Here is a 17,142-nt window from a genome sequence, read left to right on the forward strand (position 1 = left end):
TTAACTGAAAAGGACAATTAAAACAGTGATTGAAAACATATTCTTTCATTTGAGTGAGAAAGTTAACACTCAAGGGAACTGGATTGTTTGCTTCAGGGCTTTTGGTGGGTAATGCTCTGCTTGGCAAGCATTTTGCTTCAAGTGCGTTTTTGTATGACTTTCCTGACTGAGAGCTTCAAAAATAAGCTGTAGGGAAGGGAGAAAGCAAAACTCAGAGATGCAGAAGAAAAGTATGAAGTCCCAGCTGAAGAGATCTAATCACTCTTGAAATATCTCAAAACGTATCGACCACGTTTTGAAATAGCTACATTAAAAAAGAAGGAAGCTTGATCTTTTTAACACTGTAAATCATGGAAAGCAGTGAAAACTAATATTTACGAGGGGGATTGTGAAAGCTTGTGTGACAGTTGGAAATTACATCACTGTTGTTGTTTCAAATTCTTGTGTAAAGTAATGCAATACTGTGTTTATGAATGAATGAACAAATGATTCTGCTGTGCTAAGTGTACTCTATATGGATAAACTGGATTGAGTTATTTTTGTGTCTCTTGTCTTCACTTATGTTACTGTGCGGATTACAGTCCCATATGTTTCAATGTAAATAGAGAAAACTCAGTTCAGTGTATGTATTTTTTTTTTTTATTCCAGATACAGACCCACGTGTATTAGAGAAACAAGAACTTCAGCAGCCAACCTATGTTGCTCTAAGTTACATTAACAGGTAAGTCTGGTTATTTTTCAGGTATAACTGATGTTGGTTTGCACAATATGTGTATATATGCATATGCCAAAATGGTATGCTTATGTATGCACTCTGATTTGTCTCATGTTATATGACACTATGATAACACCTGTTTTGGAAAGACAGTTGAATTAAATTTTAACTGAATTTTTAATCACTTTTACATAGGGCACAAGCAGCCCTTCAGCTGCACCACTCAAATACATGGGGGATGAGGTTTTAGCCTTTTATGTTTAAGCTAAATCTTGTGCAAAACAAGGTAATTTGTCTTTGCTTATTTTTCTACTTTATTGTACTCCACAAAAGTGAGTGGGAAAAGAATTTGTTTTCAATCAAAAGGGAAATTTAACTTATAGTCATTCAATATGTAAGATATTTTTTTTACAGAACTTCAGAAGTTTTTCAGCCACAGTGTAGTCTTTTAAAATCTTGCTTACCAGCCCTATATAACCTAAAATGTGAACAATTTAAGAAATTGAACCAATTTTTACAGCACTTATCTACATGACAGAGCCTTGGCTTTTCAGTTATTGATTGATGGCAGAACTGAAACCTCCAGAGTGCTCCACCATGAAGGTGTGGAAGGGCTGCTAGTGTTACAGGAAAGAGCAGCCTGAGAGGTGCTCCTTATTTTCCCTCTCATCTAAGCACATTGCATAATTCAATGGAGGTAGCTCAGAGTATTTTTCCTCTGGGAGGAGACTGACCCATGGAGCACGCTGCATGAATGGAAAGATGGCAAGGTTTTGTGCAGCTGCAGTGCCCCTTTTTCAGTATGTTTGCCAAGCTGTCTTCTAATCCTAAATGAACACTGTACAGGAAGTGTAATTCCTCATTTAAAACCTTTTTCTGTTCTGGGTAAATCAGCATGCTTCTATTCTGGGATTATTTTGCCTTCTTTTATGTCACACTGGCTTTTTGATTGGGTGTACTATGGTTGAAAGTTCCAGTTAGTTGCATTTTGGAAATATATTTCTTGGAAAATATTTTGTATGAGATTATTGGGTCTTATACATGGGATACCAGTTTCCCTTTGTATGAGATAGAAAGTCACAAGCCTAGAAGATTAACTCAAAATTTAACTTAGGATAGACTGAGTTGATTCAAACTCATGGGTCATACGTAATGCAAAATTTTTCTAATTATACTTTATTAATAATGAAAAAAATTAAAAACAAATAATTATTTTCAAACATAGACTCCACCATTTGGCTCTGTATAATATTTGCTGTAGAGAAGGGTGTTATAACAGGGGAAAATGAAGACTTTGAGGTATGAAAGTAAGAAGTGGTGTTCACTTGGTGAAATGACTAAATTTTCTCCACTACATGAGACTGTGGTGATTAAGAAGAGCTGGTATTGACATGATTTCCTCCTTGGCAAGTAACTCTTGTTCTTCCTGGAGACAGCCCTACCCTTTAAAGCATATTTTGAAATTAACCATGATCCTTTTTAACACTTACTTCTGTTGATCTCATGTAATTTATAAAACTTTTTTTTTTTTTTAGTTTGTAGGCTTGGTATGTTGTGTATGTTGGTTTGTTTCCCTCTTTCCATTATATACTTGGGCGTTTTCTCTTGTTGCTTCTGTGGTTATTTTACGTAATGGGAGGGAGAGGGAAGTTTTTTGAAAATTAGGGGAAAGCTGTTTTAAGTCTACAGAAGGTGCCACGGGACTTGATTGTCCCATTTGGAATCAGACTACTTTTAAAGTAGTTTTGAAAGTGATACCTCATCTAGATTGCATTATTTTGGTACCCTTTTTAACAGAGTTCTGTGTGACTGAGGCAGTTTCAGTTAATCACTACATATTTTGTCCAAACTTTCTTAGCCTTTCAGTTTTGAGAGGTAATTCTGAAGAACTGAATTGAGTTGTTCTTATGGTAAACCCAATCTGAATTGACTCTTTTATTTAAACCAGCTGCTACTTAATTGCTCTTTTAATTGTATTTTAATTTTTTCCAAAGTGCTGATGTCTTTCATTGAACCACCTGCTCTATGTAGCTCAAACTCTTGAGGGAGCAGCAATATCCATTACACTACAAGACATGCCTTTCTATTTCCCATTACATATGCCAGAGCAGAGTTCTGCTTTGTTGTCCCAGGCTATGAACTCAGATTTTGTAGCCTAATACATGTCATAAACATGTTGCAAACTGTTAGATACCAAACACCAGATACTGCTGCACTTTTTTTAAACCCATACTTTTATGACTTCCAAGTGGAACTGAACTTAGCTCAGTTCCTGCTGTGAGTTCCAGACCTTGAAACTATCTTCCTCTGCAGGTTTGTGTATTTAATATGTTCTGTGTGGGCCATACGCTCTCGTGGAGCCTGGGAAAACAGGGACTTCTGATTCTCAGGGACTGTCAAAATTGTATGATAAGATGTACACTTAATATAGTGGTGGTAGAAAGATTAAGTAGATGTGCTTTCTGCTGTGTTCATTGTCTTGTTGTATGGAGACCATTACAAGTTAAAAGAAAACAAAACATAAATCTGGGTTGTGTGGTTTTATAGCTGAGAGGGTAAAGTATCAGTAAAACAGAGAGAATACATGAGTCTTTGTTTCCAACCTGAAACATATTCTTGTTCTCTTCCTTCTACCCCTGGTTATTTTCCTTCATTTCCCTTCCACCCCTGGTTATTTTCTCAGGCATATTAATACAGCAATATTGTATGTGCTCTTTAAGTTCTGAAACAACCTTCAGACTGTGGATGTCTGAATCTGTAAGGCTCTGTCTCTTTCTCTGCTGGAGATTTACTGCCATTACAGCTTTCCGTAACTACACACAGATGCAGCTCCATAGTGTGTGATCCTTATGTAGACAGATAACATTCCTTTTAAAACCGGTGGACAAAATATAAATTATAGGTCATAATGGGTTACTATCGCTACATCAAACACTTGCACCAGGTATTGACTGAATTGCCACAAATCCTTTTCTCAGACAAAGTTTAGTGTAGCCTTAATGCAGTCCCCAGTATTGATGATTGTTCCCTACTTGCTTTTGGTTTGCTTGCTTAGAAGTCAAAATTGGAGTCAGTAAGACACACTACTGCCAAAGCAGATGTAGTTAATCTGCTTCCATCCTATAAATACAGGAGTGGTTTGTGTGCAAGAGTTCCGTAGGGCTGCTACACGAATGGGATGCTGACTATGATCTGTCAGGAGTGGTTACACATGAGCACTTGGCCCAACGTCCTCCAGTGGTTCCTAGAGGTATTTCCTTTGTATATGAGTTAAGACACCTTTGTATTTTGTATTACATTAAAATGTAGTGACTAGTGGCACAAATTAATACTGCTTGTACTGCTACTTAGAATACAGTATTTATAGCTTTACATTAATTAGCATGACTATGAATTTTGCTTTGTGTTTATTGGAACCTACATAGTGCTGTTTGTGCCTCTGAGGCTGTTAGTGTGGCGCTTTGGAAGCAGTGGTGCTCGAGTTTGCTGTACTATCGTGGAACATGAAGCCCTGGCATTGCAGCATACTGTCAAGGCTTTTAGGCATGTGCAGTCTAATGGAGGGAGAGTCCTCGATATTTGCATATTCACAAATATGTTTAATATGTGTTTAATATGGATACTGCTGGTTACCTGTTAGAGATGAGAGTAGCTGTTGTGCAAATGGATTTAATTTTTAAAAAGCAATAAAAAACACCCCAGCATTATTAGGACAAGTATGAGACAACAGAGGCATAAAAATAATTCCTCTGGCTAAAGAGGTGATACTAAAAAAAAATGCTAGAAATAAAAAACTTAATGAATGAAAAATCCTTTACAATTATGTTTTAAAGGATGTATTTCAACTTTGAGATTGTAAGTACCAGAAATAGGAAGAAAGCATAATTTATTGGAGTAAATTCCTTTCACCTTGAAAATGGAAGGTGGGAAGTGCGATAGTAACTTGTATTATTGGAAACATATGCCATAATAAGAACAACTAAATGTGCATTTAATACAGTTTCTATAAAATAAATTTTCTTTAGATACAGAAATTGTTTTGATTAAAAATAATTCATCACGGTGGGGAAAAAATGAAACTAGATCGCACCTACAGTTGAAACTAAGCTGCCCTAATTATATAGTTTTACTGCGGATCACATAATAGCTGTATTGGGCAAATGCTGAAAGCAAAGGCTGTTGTAATCTTAAAATCTTTGAAGATACCAAAATACTTTTAATTGCATTAATCCTAGTTTCTTTTTTAATAGTGGTTTTCTGTTGATAATTGATATACAAGAAAGGTTATATAGTAACGGTTTTAAGCATCGATCCTACAAGCAGTTACAGCACAGTGGGGTGGGTGTTTTCAGTGTTACCTGTAGGCAGTCTAGTGGATGAGGCTGTTGAATGTCTATAAAGTTTATGCTTGCACACAACTGGGAGCACAAATGAAGCCTGTGATCAAAACTGATGGCATTCTTGGGTGAATAGTCCCATCTCTGAGCCAGTCCTAACATTTTTGCCTCTCCTCTCCAGATCTTATTTTTAACTGGCAAGATTTTGCCTCGCTGCTACCATTATAAATTCCAGGAGGCTCCAGGCTTCTCCCCCATTTCCCTTTCCTTTCAACGGTCATTGACTTCTCAAGAACAAATTTCCCTACTCCGCTTCTTTTTTTAATAGCACTAGAAGTAAAATCAATCACTTCTGTGGGCGTATGCATTTGTGAAAGGAATTAACTGCATGTAAAGTTCTAACCACTGCAGACTGTCCCTGTGTCGTGTCCAGCTAACTAATTCTCGTTCTACTGCTATTACCTATTTTTTTCCAGGAGTAGTAATAACAGCTGGCACCATAGGATTTAATGATCATTTGAAAGTTATTTTGAAAAGTGCTAAGTCTTTTAAGTAGTGATATATTTAATATGCACTATGTTACTAATGCAATAACTAGAAGAATGTTTTGGATTTGGATGTAGTGCCCTTTGACTGCATCCATGTGGTTTCTTAGCAGACCATCTAAACCACATGATACTGGTTCTTTATTTCTTTGGCTTTAACTGCTGGGTTTTTTAAGTTACCATGCTCAGTACTGGATAGAAATGTGAAGTGTTCCTTACTTCTTTCTATACATTCTTGCCATTAGCAGCTTCCATTCACATCCATTCTTTATCAATAGGGTTATCTTCTCCTGTGTGTTTAGTGGGTTTCCTCTGACAGTTCGTTCCGTGTAAGTGTTTAGTTGTAAACAGTTAAACATCCTTTCAGTAAGTACAGCAATTTATGTTAAAGCTGCCTAGCAGCATCCACACCTTTTGCTACACGTTGCGCTTTTTCCTGTGGTTCTGCTATGACAGATTTCCCTGGTGTAAGCTATCAGCAGTAGTTAAGTAAGAAGCTAATGAAAGACTGTAGCCTCTCAGAGGTCACACCCAACAAGTGGATGTGCCACCAAAAAGGTCTATAGAACGTTTTCTCAGCAGCAGTGCAATCCTATTGCTTCCTTTTTTTCCTCATGCTCAGAGCATGAGCATTAAGTTGAGCAGTTGTTTGAATAACGTGGAACACCAAGATTCAGTTTCTTCCTTTCTGATGCCTTAGGATTGTTTTAATCATAAGACTGTTAATTGGCTTGGGGTAGGACATGATTTCTTCTCTTGACATTTCTCCTCTTTGCCTCTTGATATCTGTGTACTGTCATTGGAATGGCTGTTGCGGCACAGTTTGGAATCAAACTTAAAGTCCTGAGGCAGAAGAGAAGTAAGTTTGTTTCTCCTTGTGTTCTTTCTTAACGGATGCTTTTTCAGAAGGCATACGCAAAACGGAACAATTCTGAACAGTGAGCATCTTCCTCTAAAATAAGTATTCACTGCATCATTCACCTGATAAGTGGAAGATCAGACTTCAAGTCTTTCTAATTCAGGCCTGAGATTTCATCTTTGAATGTGTATTTTTGGTGGCATCTTATAGTTGAATTGAGGCATGCTACAATATAAATACCCTTAAAAACTGATTTTTAACCTCAAAATACTTAATTTGACGGCTTGAATGCAAAAGCAGATTTTTTTATGAAAAAGTGATTGAAAGAAAACCATCCTAACTTTTTTTCAGTGTAGCATTCACTGTCTTAATTCTCATGTCATGTTTCGGTAGCAAAAGGTAGAGACAAGAGTCTTACCCATTTTAGGAATCCTACTGGGGGAGATGAGTTTTTCTGCACAAGAAAATTCAAGCCAGTGGATCTGGTAACTAGTGCTGTGCCACCTGTTCAGACTTGCTACATTTTAGGGTGCCTCGTACCACAGTTCTTGGCCTTTGTCTTAAATTTTAACTTTTCCTTTCTGTAACATGATACCGTCTTACTTGAACCAAGTACCACAGCTCAGTAAAAGTGCAGCAGTTCTTTCAGACTGTTGATTCTCATCACGTTAAAGGTGTGTGCCGATGCTTCCAGTAGCTGCTGGATTGAATGCATGTGACAGAATACAGAAACGAAGGGATCAAAGTAGCATGTCAATTGCCAGATAATATTTTTCTGTCTGAGCTTATTTTTAGGTTTAGCAGTGACCAAGTAGATCATGTGTTTTTATTCATGTAGCCATATCTTTATGCTCTGCTATTTGACTTGCTCTGGAGATGGAACAAGACAAACTTCAGATAATAATTCAAACAAGATGTGCAGAAATGAATGCTAGCTAGGGTAAGGGGAATGCCTTTTGGTTTGGAAGGATTTATGCAGTTGGCTTTGTTTTCTCTTTCTCTTTTTATCAATTTCAAGCTAAGAGAAACTGAAGATTTATATAATATACAGCTCTTTTATTTCATGTCAACAGTAAAGATCAAAAAGCAGACTGGCATTTTAAGGAAAAGCCTTAATGCCATGCCCTGAAATAAAAATTACATGATGAATTAAAACATGTAGTACACTGAAGGAATGTGTTTTAGTTGTGCAGTTGTTTTTTTGTTTTTAATTGAGCGGTAATTAGCTTTCTTCTGGCAAGGCTCATGTGGAAGACTCAGGGACAGAAAAAATTCCATCTCGTGAATCTCAAGGGAAAGAAACATTGCCAAGTCAGCACCGTCCTTGCGAGTATGTGTGCAGACACCTCTCTGTGTGTAGCTTAGCTAGCAAACACTAGAGCTGTCAATGTAAATCCTCAAGACTTTCAGGATTCTTGTCTTTATCAGTTTTCTTCATCTTTTGTCAATGTGGCATGCCAAAATGGAGGGAAAAATAATCTTGTCTTTCTAGCACTGTTTTTTGTCTTGACTGGTCCTGTTTCAATTGCCAGCTTTCTGCGTAGGTCTCTTGCACCAGGTCACTTAGTTTTGGGAAGGGAGGGGTCTTCAGTTTCCCTTGCTTTAAAAAGGAGGGCACTTCTTTTCTGTGATGTTGAAATTTAATCATAAGCAGTAGTAGTAGTGCTCTCAGGACTCTGTGTTTGCTGTACAAAAAAATTGTATTCAGATATTTCACCGTCAGCTATGTAGGGTCACAGCTCTATCAGTATCTATTTCTCTGTATGATAGCACAGTGAGGCCCTTATTCTTATTAGACCTCTGGTAATAACATACATTCATTCTTTATATTACAGTTATTTAACATACAAAGCTATTTGAAAAACACACTGATGTGCCAGTTTCAGATCCTCTGCAGAAATAAGAATTTGTGGAAACTCTATTATGCTTTGATTTCAGAGAAGTATGAGCAAAACCTTTACATTTATGCATTAATTTTCTTTCAAGTACAATCAGAGATAAAGTGGCTGAAAACAGTAGCTTTTCTTACCATCTTTACGACTCATGGAAATGGCTGCTGTGTACAGCTAGTTACCTCCTATCCTGGTATGTTTTTTTCTTTAAATCACCATTAACAACAGCCACAAAATATTACATGTGCAAGAGAAAAATACAGGTGGAGTAAATAACTTTTTAGGAAAGGTCCTTGCTGTCTGGTGTTTTGCTAAAAGCTTGTCATGACCATCTAAGCTACGTGTGATGACCTAACAGGTTGGCAAATTTACCATCCCAGGAGTCCCAAGGCAGTCCAGACCAGCTGCTGGTGAGATTCATTGACTGTGACCTTATTAATTTTTTTTAATCTAAAGTTTTATTTATCACTGGTCTTCTGTGCTGCTTTTTCTAACTTTACTGATCTTTTTTTTTTTTAAAGTGGCAATATTTCATGGTAATGCTAACCATTTAGATGTGTTGTACAAAAGCATGCACAGGATTAATCTACACTAAAACTAAGATTTTTAAATAAATTTAGTAGTTTGAAATGCAAATTATTGCATTACCTTTTTTTCTCCTATGTTAGCTTTTAGATATGTTAGTATATTGTGTATTCTTAGATTCCTTCCAGTAATGAATATCCCACTAATTTGTAATTTATTAACATGTAACAAACTACATCCTGGAATAATTCCTCAAGTGTCTGTGGGCACTTCGTGTTTCCCTCCCTTGTTCATTCTCATTTTTTTCATACTTTCCAGGTCAGGGTACTCGCATATCATTTGCAAAATCTTGCTAATCTTCAGTGAGGGACAGGGACTGTAAGCCTAAAGGCCACGTAACAAAATAGAGTTGCAGCACAAAGTATGTCTTTGATTCTTGTTGTAGACATTCAGAAGTAGGGCTGCAGTTTGGAGGTTGCATACCAAGGCTATCCAAGAGATTAAGTGCAGATGAGAGAATATTCTTAGTGCTGGAGAACTTGGCTCACGAGGAAAGAATATTGATGTCATCTTCCGCTACATAAAATCTACTCCAAAGTGTTACTCTCAGCCTTAATTTTCATTAAATATTTTTGCAGTTGGGTTGACCTCTCAATTTGATTTTGAGCCAGAGAGAAAGTTTGTATATCCTGCAAAGATGCATTCATTATCCCACCACTTCCTCCACAATACTCCAGTGTCCCAAGCAATGGAGACCAGGTGGAGAGCTTGACGGACTTGGCTTCTCCCCTTATACTCTTAATGAGGCTGAGGGTGCATACAGCAGGCTGACAAGGGAATTTTGCACTCCATCAGCAAAATGCTGTTGGAGGATGGTTCTCCAAGATAACATGACTGGGCTAACACCAGCTGTAACCGTCACTAAGCACCTTCAATACAGAGCTGAAAGGATCCCGTGTTGTGCACTGGAATCCCAACTAGGCTTAATGCTGCGGAAACGCAAAACAAAGTGAAGGTTAAAACTGAAGTCAACTGAAAGCAACTGGTGGATATGAAACGTGAGAGAAAAGAGAGCAACGAGGATATATATTATGGCAAGGAAATTAGTGAAGCCTGACTGCCTTGATTGTAAGCAGGTATTATATAGTAAAGGAACTTTTAATATGATCAAAACATAAGTGAGAAAAGGTTCCTGTGTAACTGAATTTTGTTTGGCATTTGATTTTCCTTTGGATTTGCTCTCATAAACTTGCAAAGTGCTAATAGTGTTAAGAGGAAGCCCTGGCATATCATCAGTAGATTATTATTTATCTAGTGATTTTTATTAAGATAGTATGGCATCGTGTAATCAGAAAATAATTTTTCAACCGTGTAGAGACATATGCAAGACCGTGGGACTACCTTGTTTTTGTTGTTGTTATGAATGCAAAACCAGAGGATAGATTGCTCTGATCTTGTCCTTAGATTTTTCTGAAACTTCTTGTCCACACCTCAGAAAGTGAAGACAATTTACAAGACTGTAAAAATGAGAATCTGCATTATGAAGTAGAAAAAAATGTGAAAGTGCTGTGCATATATGGGCAGCTTTTGATATACAGCTGTTGAATGTGTTTGTGAATACAAGTGGACAGTCACATACCTGTGACCTCGGAAAGTCTAACTCTAAAACCGAATTCAATGCATTTTAAGAACAGTTATGTATGTCGGCATTACACATTGTTTAAGCAACTTACACTGGATTAAGGTGGCCTGAAGCACTCAAAAAGCTTGCTTGGTTCAGCGAACATGCTATTGAAAGGAGGCTCTATTCAATTAATTTGGCTCAGTTATGGTACAATTAGTCAGGCTGATTTAATACTTTCTGAGTCTTGGTTTCCCTAAAGCAATACATTTGCAGACATTAGATTTCATGTTCTCATTTCCCTGAGAACTGAGAAAGGTTTTCGTTCTGTGTTAATGTTGGGGGTTTGTTCGTTTATTTTTAAAATCAGGCACGTTTTTTTTCCCCCAAGTGGTGTATGAGGATACAGGCAGAGATGGAAATAATTGCAACAGTAATTCCATCTACAGGTGTAGATGGTCCATGGGGGTAGACACTGCTGATTTGTCTTTGATTTACAGAGGAATTGTTGTGGGTTTGCCTTGCAAGGCAGTTTAACATCTAGTAATTTCAAATTAGAGTAGATTTTGTAATGTATGCAAAAACCACCGTAACAGAGAGGGAAGTAGTTAGGAATTGTGGTGCATGCTCTGCAGCCTTGGTGCTACCATCTGTACCGACGTAGGTATTTTGGTGAGACCAGCCTCGTCATGCTAAATTTGCATGACAGGCCATGTTATACTCTCTCTCCTGTAATAGTATGACCTTTCTTTTTCAACATACTGTAGTTTCTTTGATATGTGCTGCTGTGGTATACTACAGGGAACAGTGAAGATCTGAGTAATTTTCCTCTGACTTTCTTTTAATGCTGTTAGACTGAGATTATGGAATCTGGGGGTTTTGGTGTGGTGGTTTGTTGTTGCTCTTCCAGCTTCTCCTCCGCGTAATCTTTCCTGGCTTTTCTTAATGTGTCAGGTGTGTGAATCTTGTATTTCCAGCAAAACTGTCAGTGAGGCCTGCCGCCTGTTGTGTTTGTAACAGTGAATCTCAAGGATCACTAACACTTTGTAGCTGGCTTCTGCTCCTGTTTGTCTGTTCTCCTGCTGCCCTCAGCCTCTTTAGGCTTCTGCCACTGTCTCTTTATCTGCCACTGTCTCTTTATGTCCCCCTGTGTTTCTGGCTGGGCAGTGCTAGCAGTTTATTGGCCTTAAGGAGAATGTACGATCTTGGTGCCCCTTTACAAGCTGATGAAGGGGCACTCTGGATGGAGGTGCAGAAAAGGCAAGTTGTTCCACAGTTGCGTATAAGTAACATTTCACATTTGCCACTATCAGTGTTGGAGATTGACATGTGCCTTGATTCATTAACTTTTAAAAAGAACTCTTGAGCTGGGAATGGATTGGGTTTATTACTTGCTTTTGTAGTGTGGGTAGCAAGACCATTCCTATTATCCTTCACCCATAGCTTCTGTGGTGGTGGTGCATTCCTTGCCAATTTCTGGTGGTAAGTTCCCCTCCTCTTACACACAATGTAAAGTAGTTTCAACAAAAACAGAATTTTTGTTGAAAGCCATTTCCTTCCCTGCACTAACTTCCAATGTGAAACACTCTTAATAAAGGGTTAAAAAAAAATCCAAAGCATCCCTCTGTTCAAGGTGAGTCTATGCATTTGTGTGACTTTCTTTTCTACTCTTTCTGATTTCATTTGCTCATGTATCATTTCTAAAAGGTCAGCGTTTACCAGAAGTTGTTATAGCAGTTTAAACCATGTCACTTGGACAATACTATTTGCAAGAGGTAGCTAACAGGTTCTGTACTCTGTATAGAGGATTACCAGGGCCGATGCTGACTTTTTAACATAAAACTTCCATTTAAGCTTTTAATAGTCTAATATTTTTAATATTTTCAGCACTGAAACTTTGAGCTTATGCTTTTAACATGTTGTTTGAAATCTGACTGACTACAAATACTCTGTTGCCTATGTTGAGATCCTAGAAATGCCCCGAATTTGCACCCAGTGCTATATAGCAACTGTTTAATAAAAAGAACACCAAGAATGTTACCATTTTCAATAATGAGAAAATATCTCTTGCTAAATGTAATTCTCATAATCTGTTAAATATACTGTAAAAATGACATTTTGTGGGGGATTTCAAGTACACGTAGGGGAGTACTTAGGTTTCCTGTTCCCGTTAATTTTGCCATGTAAAGCATATCCCTTTATTTTTTTTAATTTTTCTACTGATTTCTCTTTCACGGTTCTTTAGTCATTATGCACCCAGAGGTTGCCCTTTTGTTGTTGTTGTTGTTTGCCATTTAATGTAGAAGGCTGGAAAAAGGTTTTGTAGAAACTGTAGCGCCTTTATATAAAATTAATATATTCTTCTTTGTGCTAGTAGAAGACACATAGAATCGATATGTAAGAACTTCTAATTTTTCTTTTAATACTCCTTGTAGTGCAACCTAATTTATTCTTACTGGCACCTAAGGTCCTGTGCACATAATTGATCATTTGCATCGTCCTTTTTAAGGGCCTGTGAAAGGTTGCTGGTAGCTTTGATTTTGTCATCTGGTTCAGTTAGAACAATGTAACTCGAGCACAGCTAGGCTGGAAATTGTAGGCAGTATCACAGCTCTACTGGACACCAGCATAAATCCCTTTCAGTTAATAATGATTTCCCTTTAGACTTAGGGCCAGTCCAGTAAGGGCTCTTGACTGGAATAGTACATTGATTTGAGGTGTATCTGCCTCAAAATCTGTTACAGGAAACTTCCTGCTACAGTTTCTAATTGACTTCATTTACAAATCACATCTGTATAAATGAAGACTAACTTAAGTCATCTCAGCAGCACGTTGCTTGTGAGAGATAGGAGTTAGCTGTCTTCCTATATGACTTGGACCATTAATATTATGAAACTTGGGGTTTTTTTAACAATATTTTTGTGCGGGTATCAAATAATTTCCAAACCTGAAAGTAACACTGATGAAGTTTTGATTTCAGACTACAAAATTGAATAGATTTTGCTTACATGTTATGCAATATAAAATAACAACCTATGTCCCTTCCCAAAAGTAAATTGTCTAGGGATTTTTTAATTTTAATTATTGTTTTAATATGATTGAGAAGTAAGGAAACATTGCCAGAAGTACAAGCTTTATTGGGAAAGATGTCATATGTTCAAAGAGCTAGGTAACTTGCAATTAACTTGCATTTTGGTTTTGTATTCATGTGACCCATATAAGATGTTCAGTGTCCTCGTAATTTTTTCCTTTCCCATTGCTACCTCAGTGATGGTACGTGCAGGCTGAAAATACTGCTTTACTAAAGTTTGGGCTTAGTTATTTCACATTCTGAATGTCTAAAAAGCATGCTGAGGGGTTGTGCAAGTGTTGTGATGGAAGGGCTAACAGTTTCTTTGTAAATTATTATAATAGGGAAAGAAAAGAACTATGGCCCAGAGGTATTCTGCCCACATTTCTTGAAAATAGTTCCTTGGCAAAAATTGTAATAAAGTAGAAGTCCATTAACCATGAACAATTTTTGATTTGTAACAGCAGTAATTGTATGCATACTGCTTGTCAATGCATGTTCTCACATATGGTATAAAACTAAAACATTGCTATCTGAAGAGTTCTTCATTTTTGCTGATGTCCTCATTTTGTTTGAGACATCATTTATTGGGGCAGCATGTAGGGCACAGTGAAACTTTCATGATGAAACCTGAAACTGGATGAAACAAACCTGAAGGCTGGATCAAGTTCACAAGAACATTTGCTGAGGTTTGTAAGTCTGGGTTGAATTTGCAGCCAATCTGTGCTCACTTACTGTGCACTGAAAGAACCACAAGAAATGTATTGGTTTCATATGGTTTCAGCCTCTAGTCATTTCACACTACCGGTGACTTCAGTAAAAGCTGGACATTGCTTTCTCAAACACCAGTGGAAGTGAACGGAGGCGCATGTAAAGTGATTTTAAAAAGTCAGATGTGGTAAGTGGGTTGACAGAGCGTCATCAGGTAGGAAGGATACAGAAAGCGAGAGACTTTTGTGCTCTTGAAAGTATGAAGAGGAAAGGCAGGTGTCAGGTGTAGGCAAGATCTCCCATCACGCTTGAGAAGCTCCCACTTGGTCGTTATCGGGCTGCAGTGCAAGTGTCAGGATTGGACCGTGCGTGCAAGGTGGGACTGTTGTTGGCAGGGAAGAGTGGACAGGGAAAGACTGATGAACAAAAGTGAGGATGGCTTCCCTTCTGTGGGTACAGACATAGGAGTTCTGTGGAGGATTTCTTCTCTTCAGGGGAAGGAAAAAAGGGAGAAATTTTAATTGTGCGATATGAGTATTTTGGGGGAATAAAAGACTGGATCAACAGATTTATAGGATGACTGAAACACACAAAGAAAGGAGAATTCAAGGGATGGGATACACAAACTGAGTCCAGGAAGAGTCCTTCAGTGTCATGGGTGGGGGCCAGTATCTCATTTTGGCAGTTGGAGAAGGGAGGCACTAAATTTCTTGGTGTAGGGTTATTTCTGGATCCTGATGAGTAGATGTAAAAGGAAAGCTTTCAATTTTGAATCATCTCTAGTAAGTATAATTTCTTGCTGCTGGGCGTCGCTTAAAAACTTTGTTTCCTCATCCTCAGAAGATAATTGCTGACATTGGTGCTTGCAGCTCTCCCTTATGAGCACTGTGTCGCGGAAGTCTCATGGATGCATGTTTGAATATCTAGGACTTTGTATCATTCTTCTGAGGTAATGCTGCTAACGAATGGTTCCCTTCTTATTTCTCTGTCAGTGATGTCAACAACAATCAAATTAGCTAGCTCTTGAAGCTGCTGAACTTTGGGTTTACTTCCAAAGTATTTGGAAATGTATTTGGCAGAAGAAAATTCAATAATAAATAAAAAGTGATCTCCCAAAACATATGTAGGAAGCCTGGTGTCTGGGAACCCATTACACTTCTTGCCAATCGGAGTTGTGGGACCTGCTGGCTGTTTGTTTTTTTGTTTGTTTTTTTTTTTTTTTTACTAAGCTTAACAGTACGGTAGAGGTCTTAAAAGTTAAATAAATTAATCTAATCTTCATCTAATAAGTTGTTGGCTGGCCAAGAAAGACCCAAATGAGTTCTCTGGGTACTGAGGGGAAGGTCTCAGCTGCTAAATGCTTCTAGCAGTGCAACCCTGGAGGAGCCTTGGCACATAAGAGTTTAGAGAAAGCAGGTTTCCATTATTTTTGCTGGTCATAGTCAATTTGTTTTCTGTCCATATCATCTAATGGAAAACTCTCTATGGCCTTCTGTTTGGCACTCTTAACATTTCTCGCAGTACTTCCCAGAACTAGTGGTTAGTAGTTCTAAACATCTATGAGAAATGAAGTGCCTTGCTCTAATACCGGCTTCACATCAGCGGGAGTTGTAAAGAACAGTGTAAGGTAGAAACAGTTATAGGAGGAACTTATAATAAGAATAATCACCCAGATATCTAAGAAACCTTCCAAATTAAATCTTCCAGTTTTGTCTCTTTGGCACCTGTCTTCCTGAAGATGCTGAATGCTGCAGGCAAAGCCTGTCAAGCCAAAATTGGGACTGTGCATCCCGTGGTAGCCATGACAGAGAACAGTATCTAAAGGGATGAATGCTATCGGTCTTGAGCAGTGGGTCTTCAGGTGGGTCTGTCTGCATGCTTCATGTAGACAAAAAGTTTTGTAGCCAAAACTTTTCTGCTGACTTTCAACAACTGGTCCGCAATACCTGAACTATAAACCCATTTTTCAAGTGACAGATGCTGAAGACTTGGCTAGACAATTACATTAACACTTACTTTTGGGTGTCAAGCCTAAAAACCGTACATGCAGAGAGCATACTGGCAATACTTTTACATGAGAGCAGCAGTTCACAAAAAGTAGCATTTTCATGATTCTGTCTGAGATGCAGCTTTTGAGGAGAACAAAACCAGATAGTCCTTGAGGAGCAATTCACTTAAAACAGCTCACAGTTGTAAGAACTGGCTGCCATTAGCCTTGTAGCTCTCGCTGCCTGACTGCATATTTGTACTCTTTTGTTTTGTTTTGTTTTTCCTGCCCCCCTCTCCTAATTTCCTGTGAAAATGAAATTAATGCAGCTCAGACTGTGCCTCTGGTGTTTTTCCCCCTGAATAACTTTAGAGCATTTCTCAGTACATTGAAACGATAGGGACAGAGCTGGTGACTTAGATTGTATTTGGTGAGATGCTATGTGGTTTAAGCAGCGTCATGTAGGTTAAGAGCTGGTGAGAGGATATCAAGGAATCATTGCTGTGAGGAGGAGCATAGCATCTCACCAGATAAGAAAGAAGAGTAAAAGGAGAAGAGAGTGGGGTCTACAGGAGGACCTATTTGCTCTTTACCTGTGTTCATGCATTATAACTTTGAGACTAAGAATATGTATTTTTCACACACTGCCAGGTAAATTACAGAGGAAGGGAGGTGTTTTGCATTAAATCCCTTCTGTTGTACCTCTGTCCGTGAAGACTGTTTCAATCACTGTTACTGAAGAGAAGATTACTGACGGCAGACAAGTTAAAATGAATGTACACTTTCAATTCTTCTGTTTATTTCATGTGGGGATGAAATGGGAAATGTTTCCTATGGAAATTAGAGGACAACTATAATAGATATTCCCAATAGCATGTAA

General features: G+C 38.0%; 1 protein-coding gene across 1 annotated transcript in view; it reads left to right on the forward strand.

The window, feature by feature from the left end:
- The window catches only part of JAZF1 (JAZF zinc finger 1), a 195,502-nt gene that overhangs the window by 106,315 nt on the left and 72,045 nt on the right, over nucleotides 1-17,142 (forward strand). Inside the window, exon 2 of the mRNA XM_080386506.1 lies at nucleotides 649-721. Coding sequence (XP_080242632.1) covers nucleotides 649-721 — 73 coding nt within the window. The remainder of the gene's footprint in view (nucleotides 1-648; nucleotides 722-17,142) is intronic.

Source organism: Falco punctatus (assembly GCF_963210335.1).
Source record: "Falco punctatus genome assembly, chromosome: 4".
Classification (NCBI taxonomy): Eukaryota; Metazoa; Chordata; class Aves; order Falconiformes; family Falconidae; genus Falco; species Falco punctatus.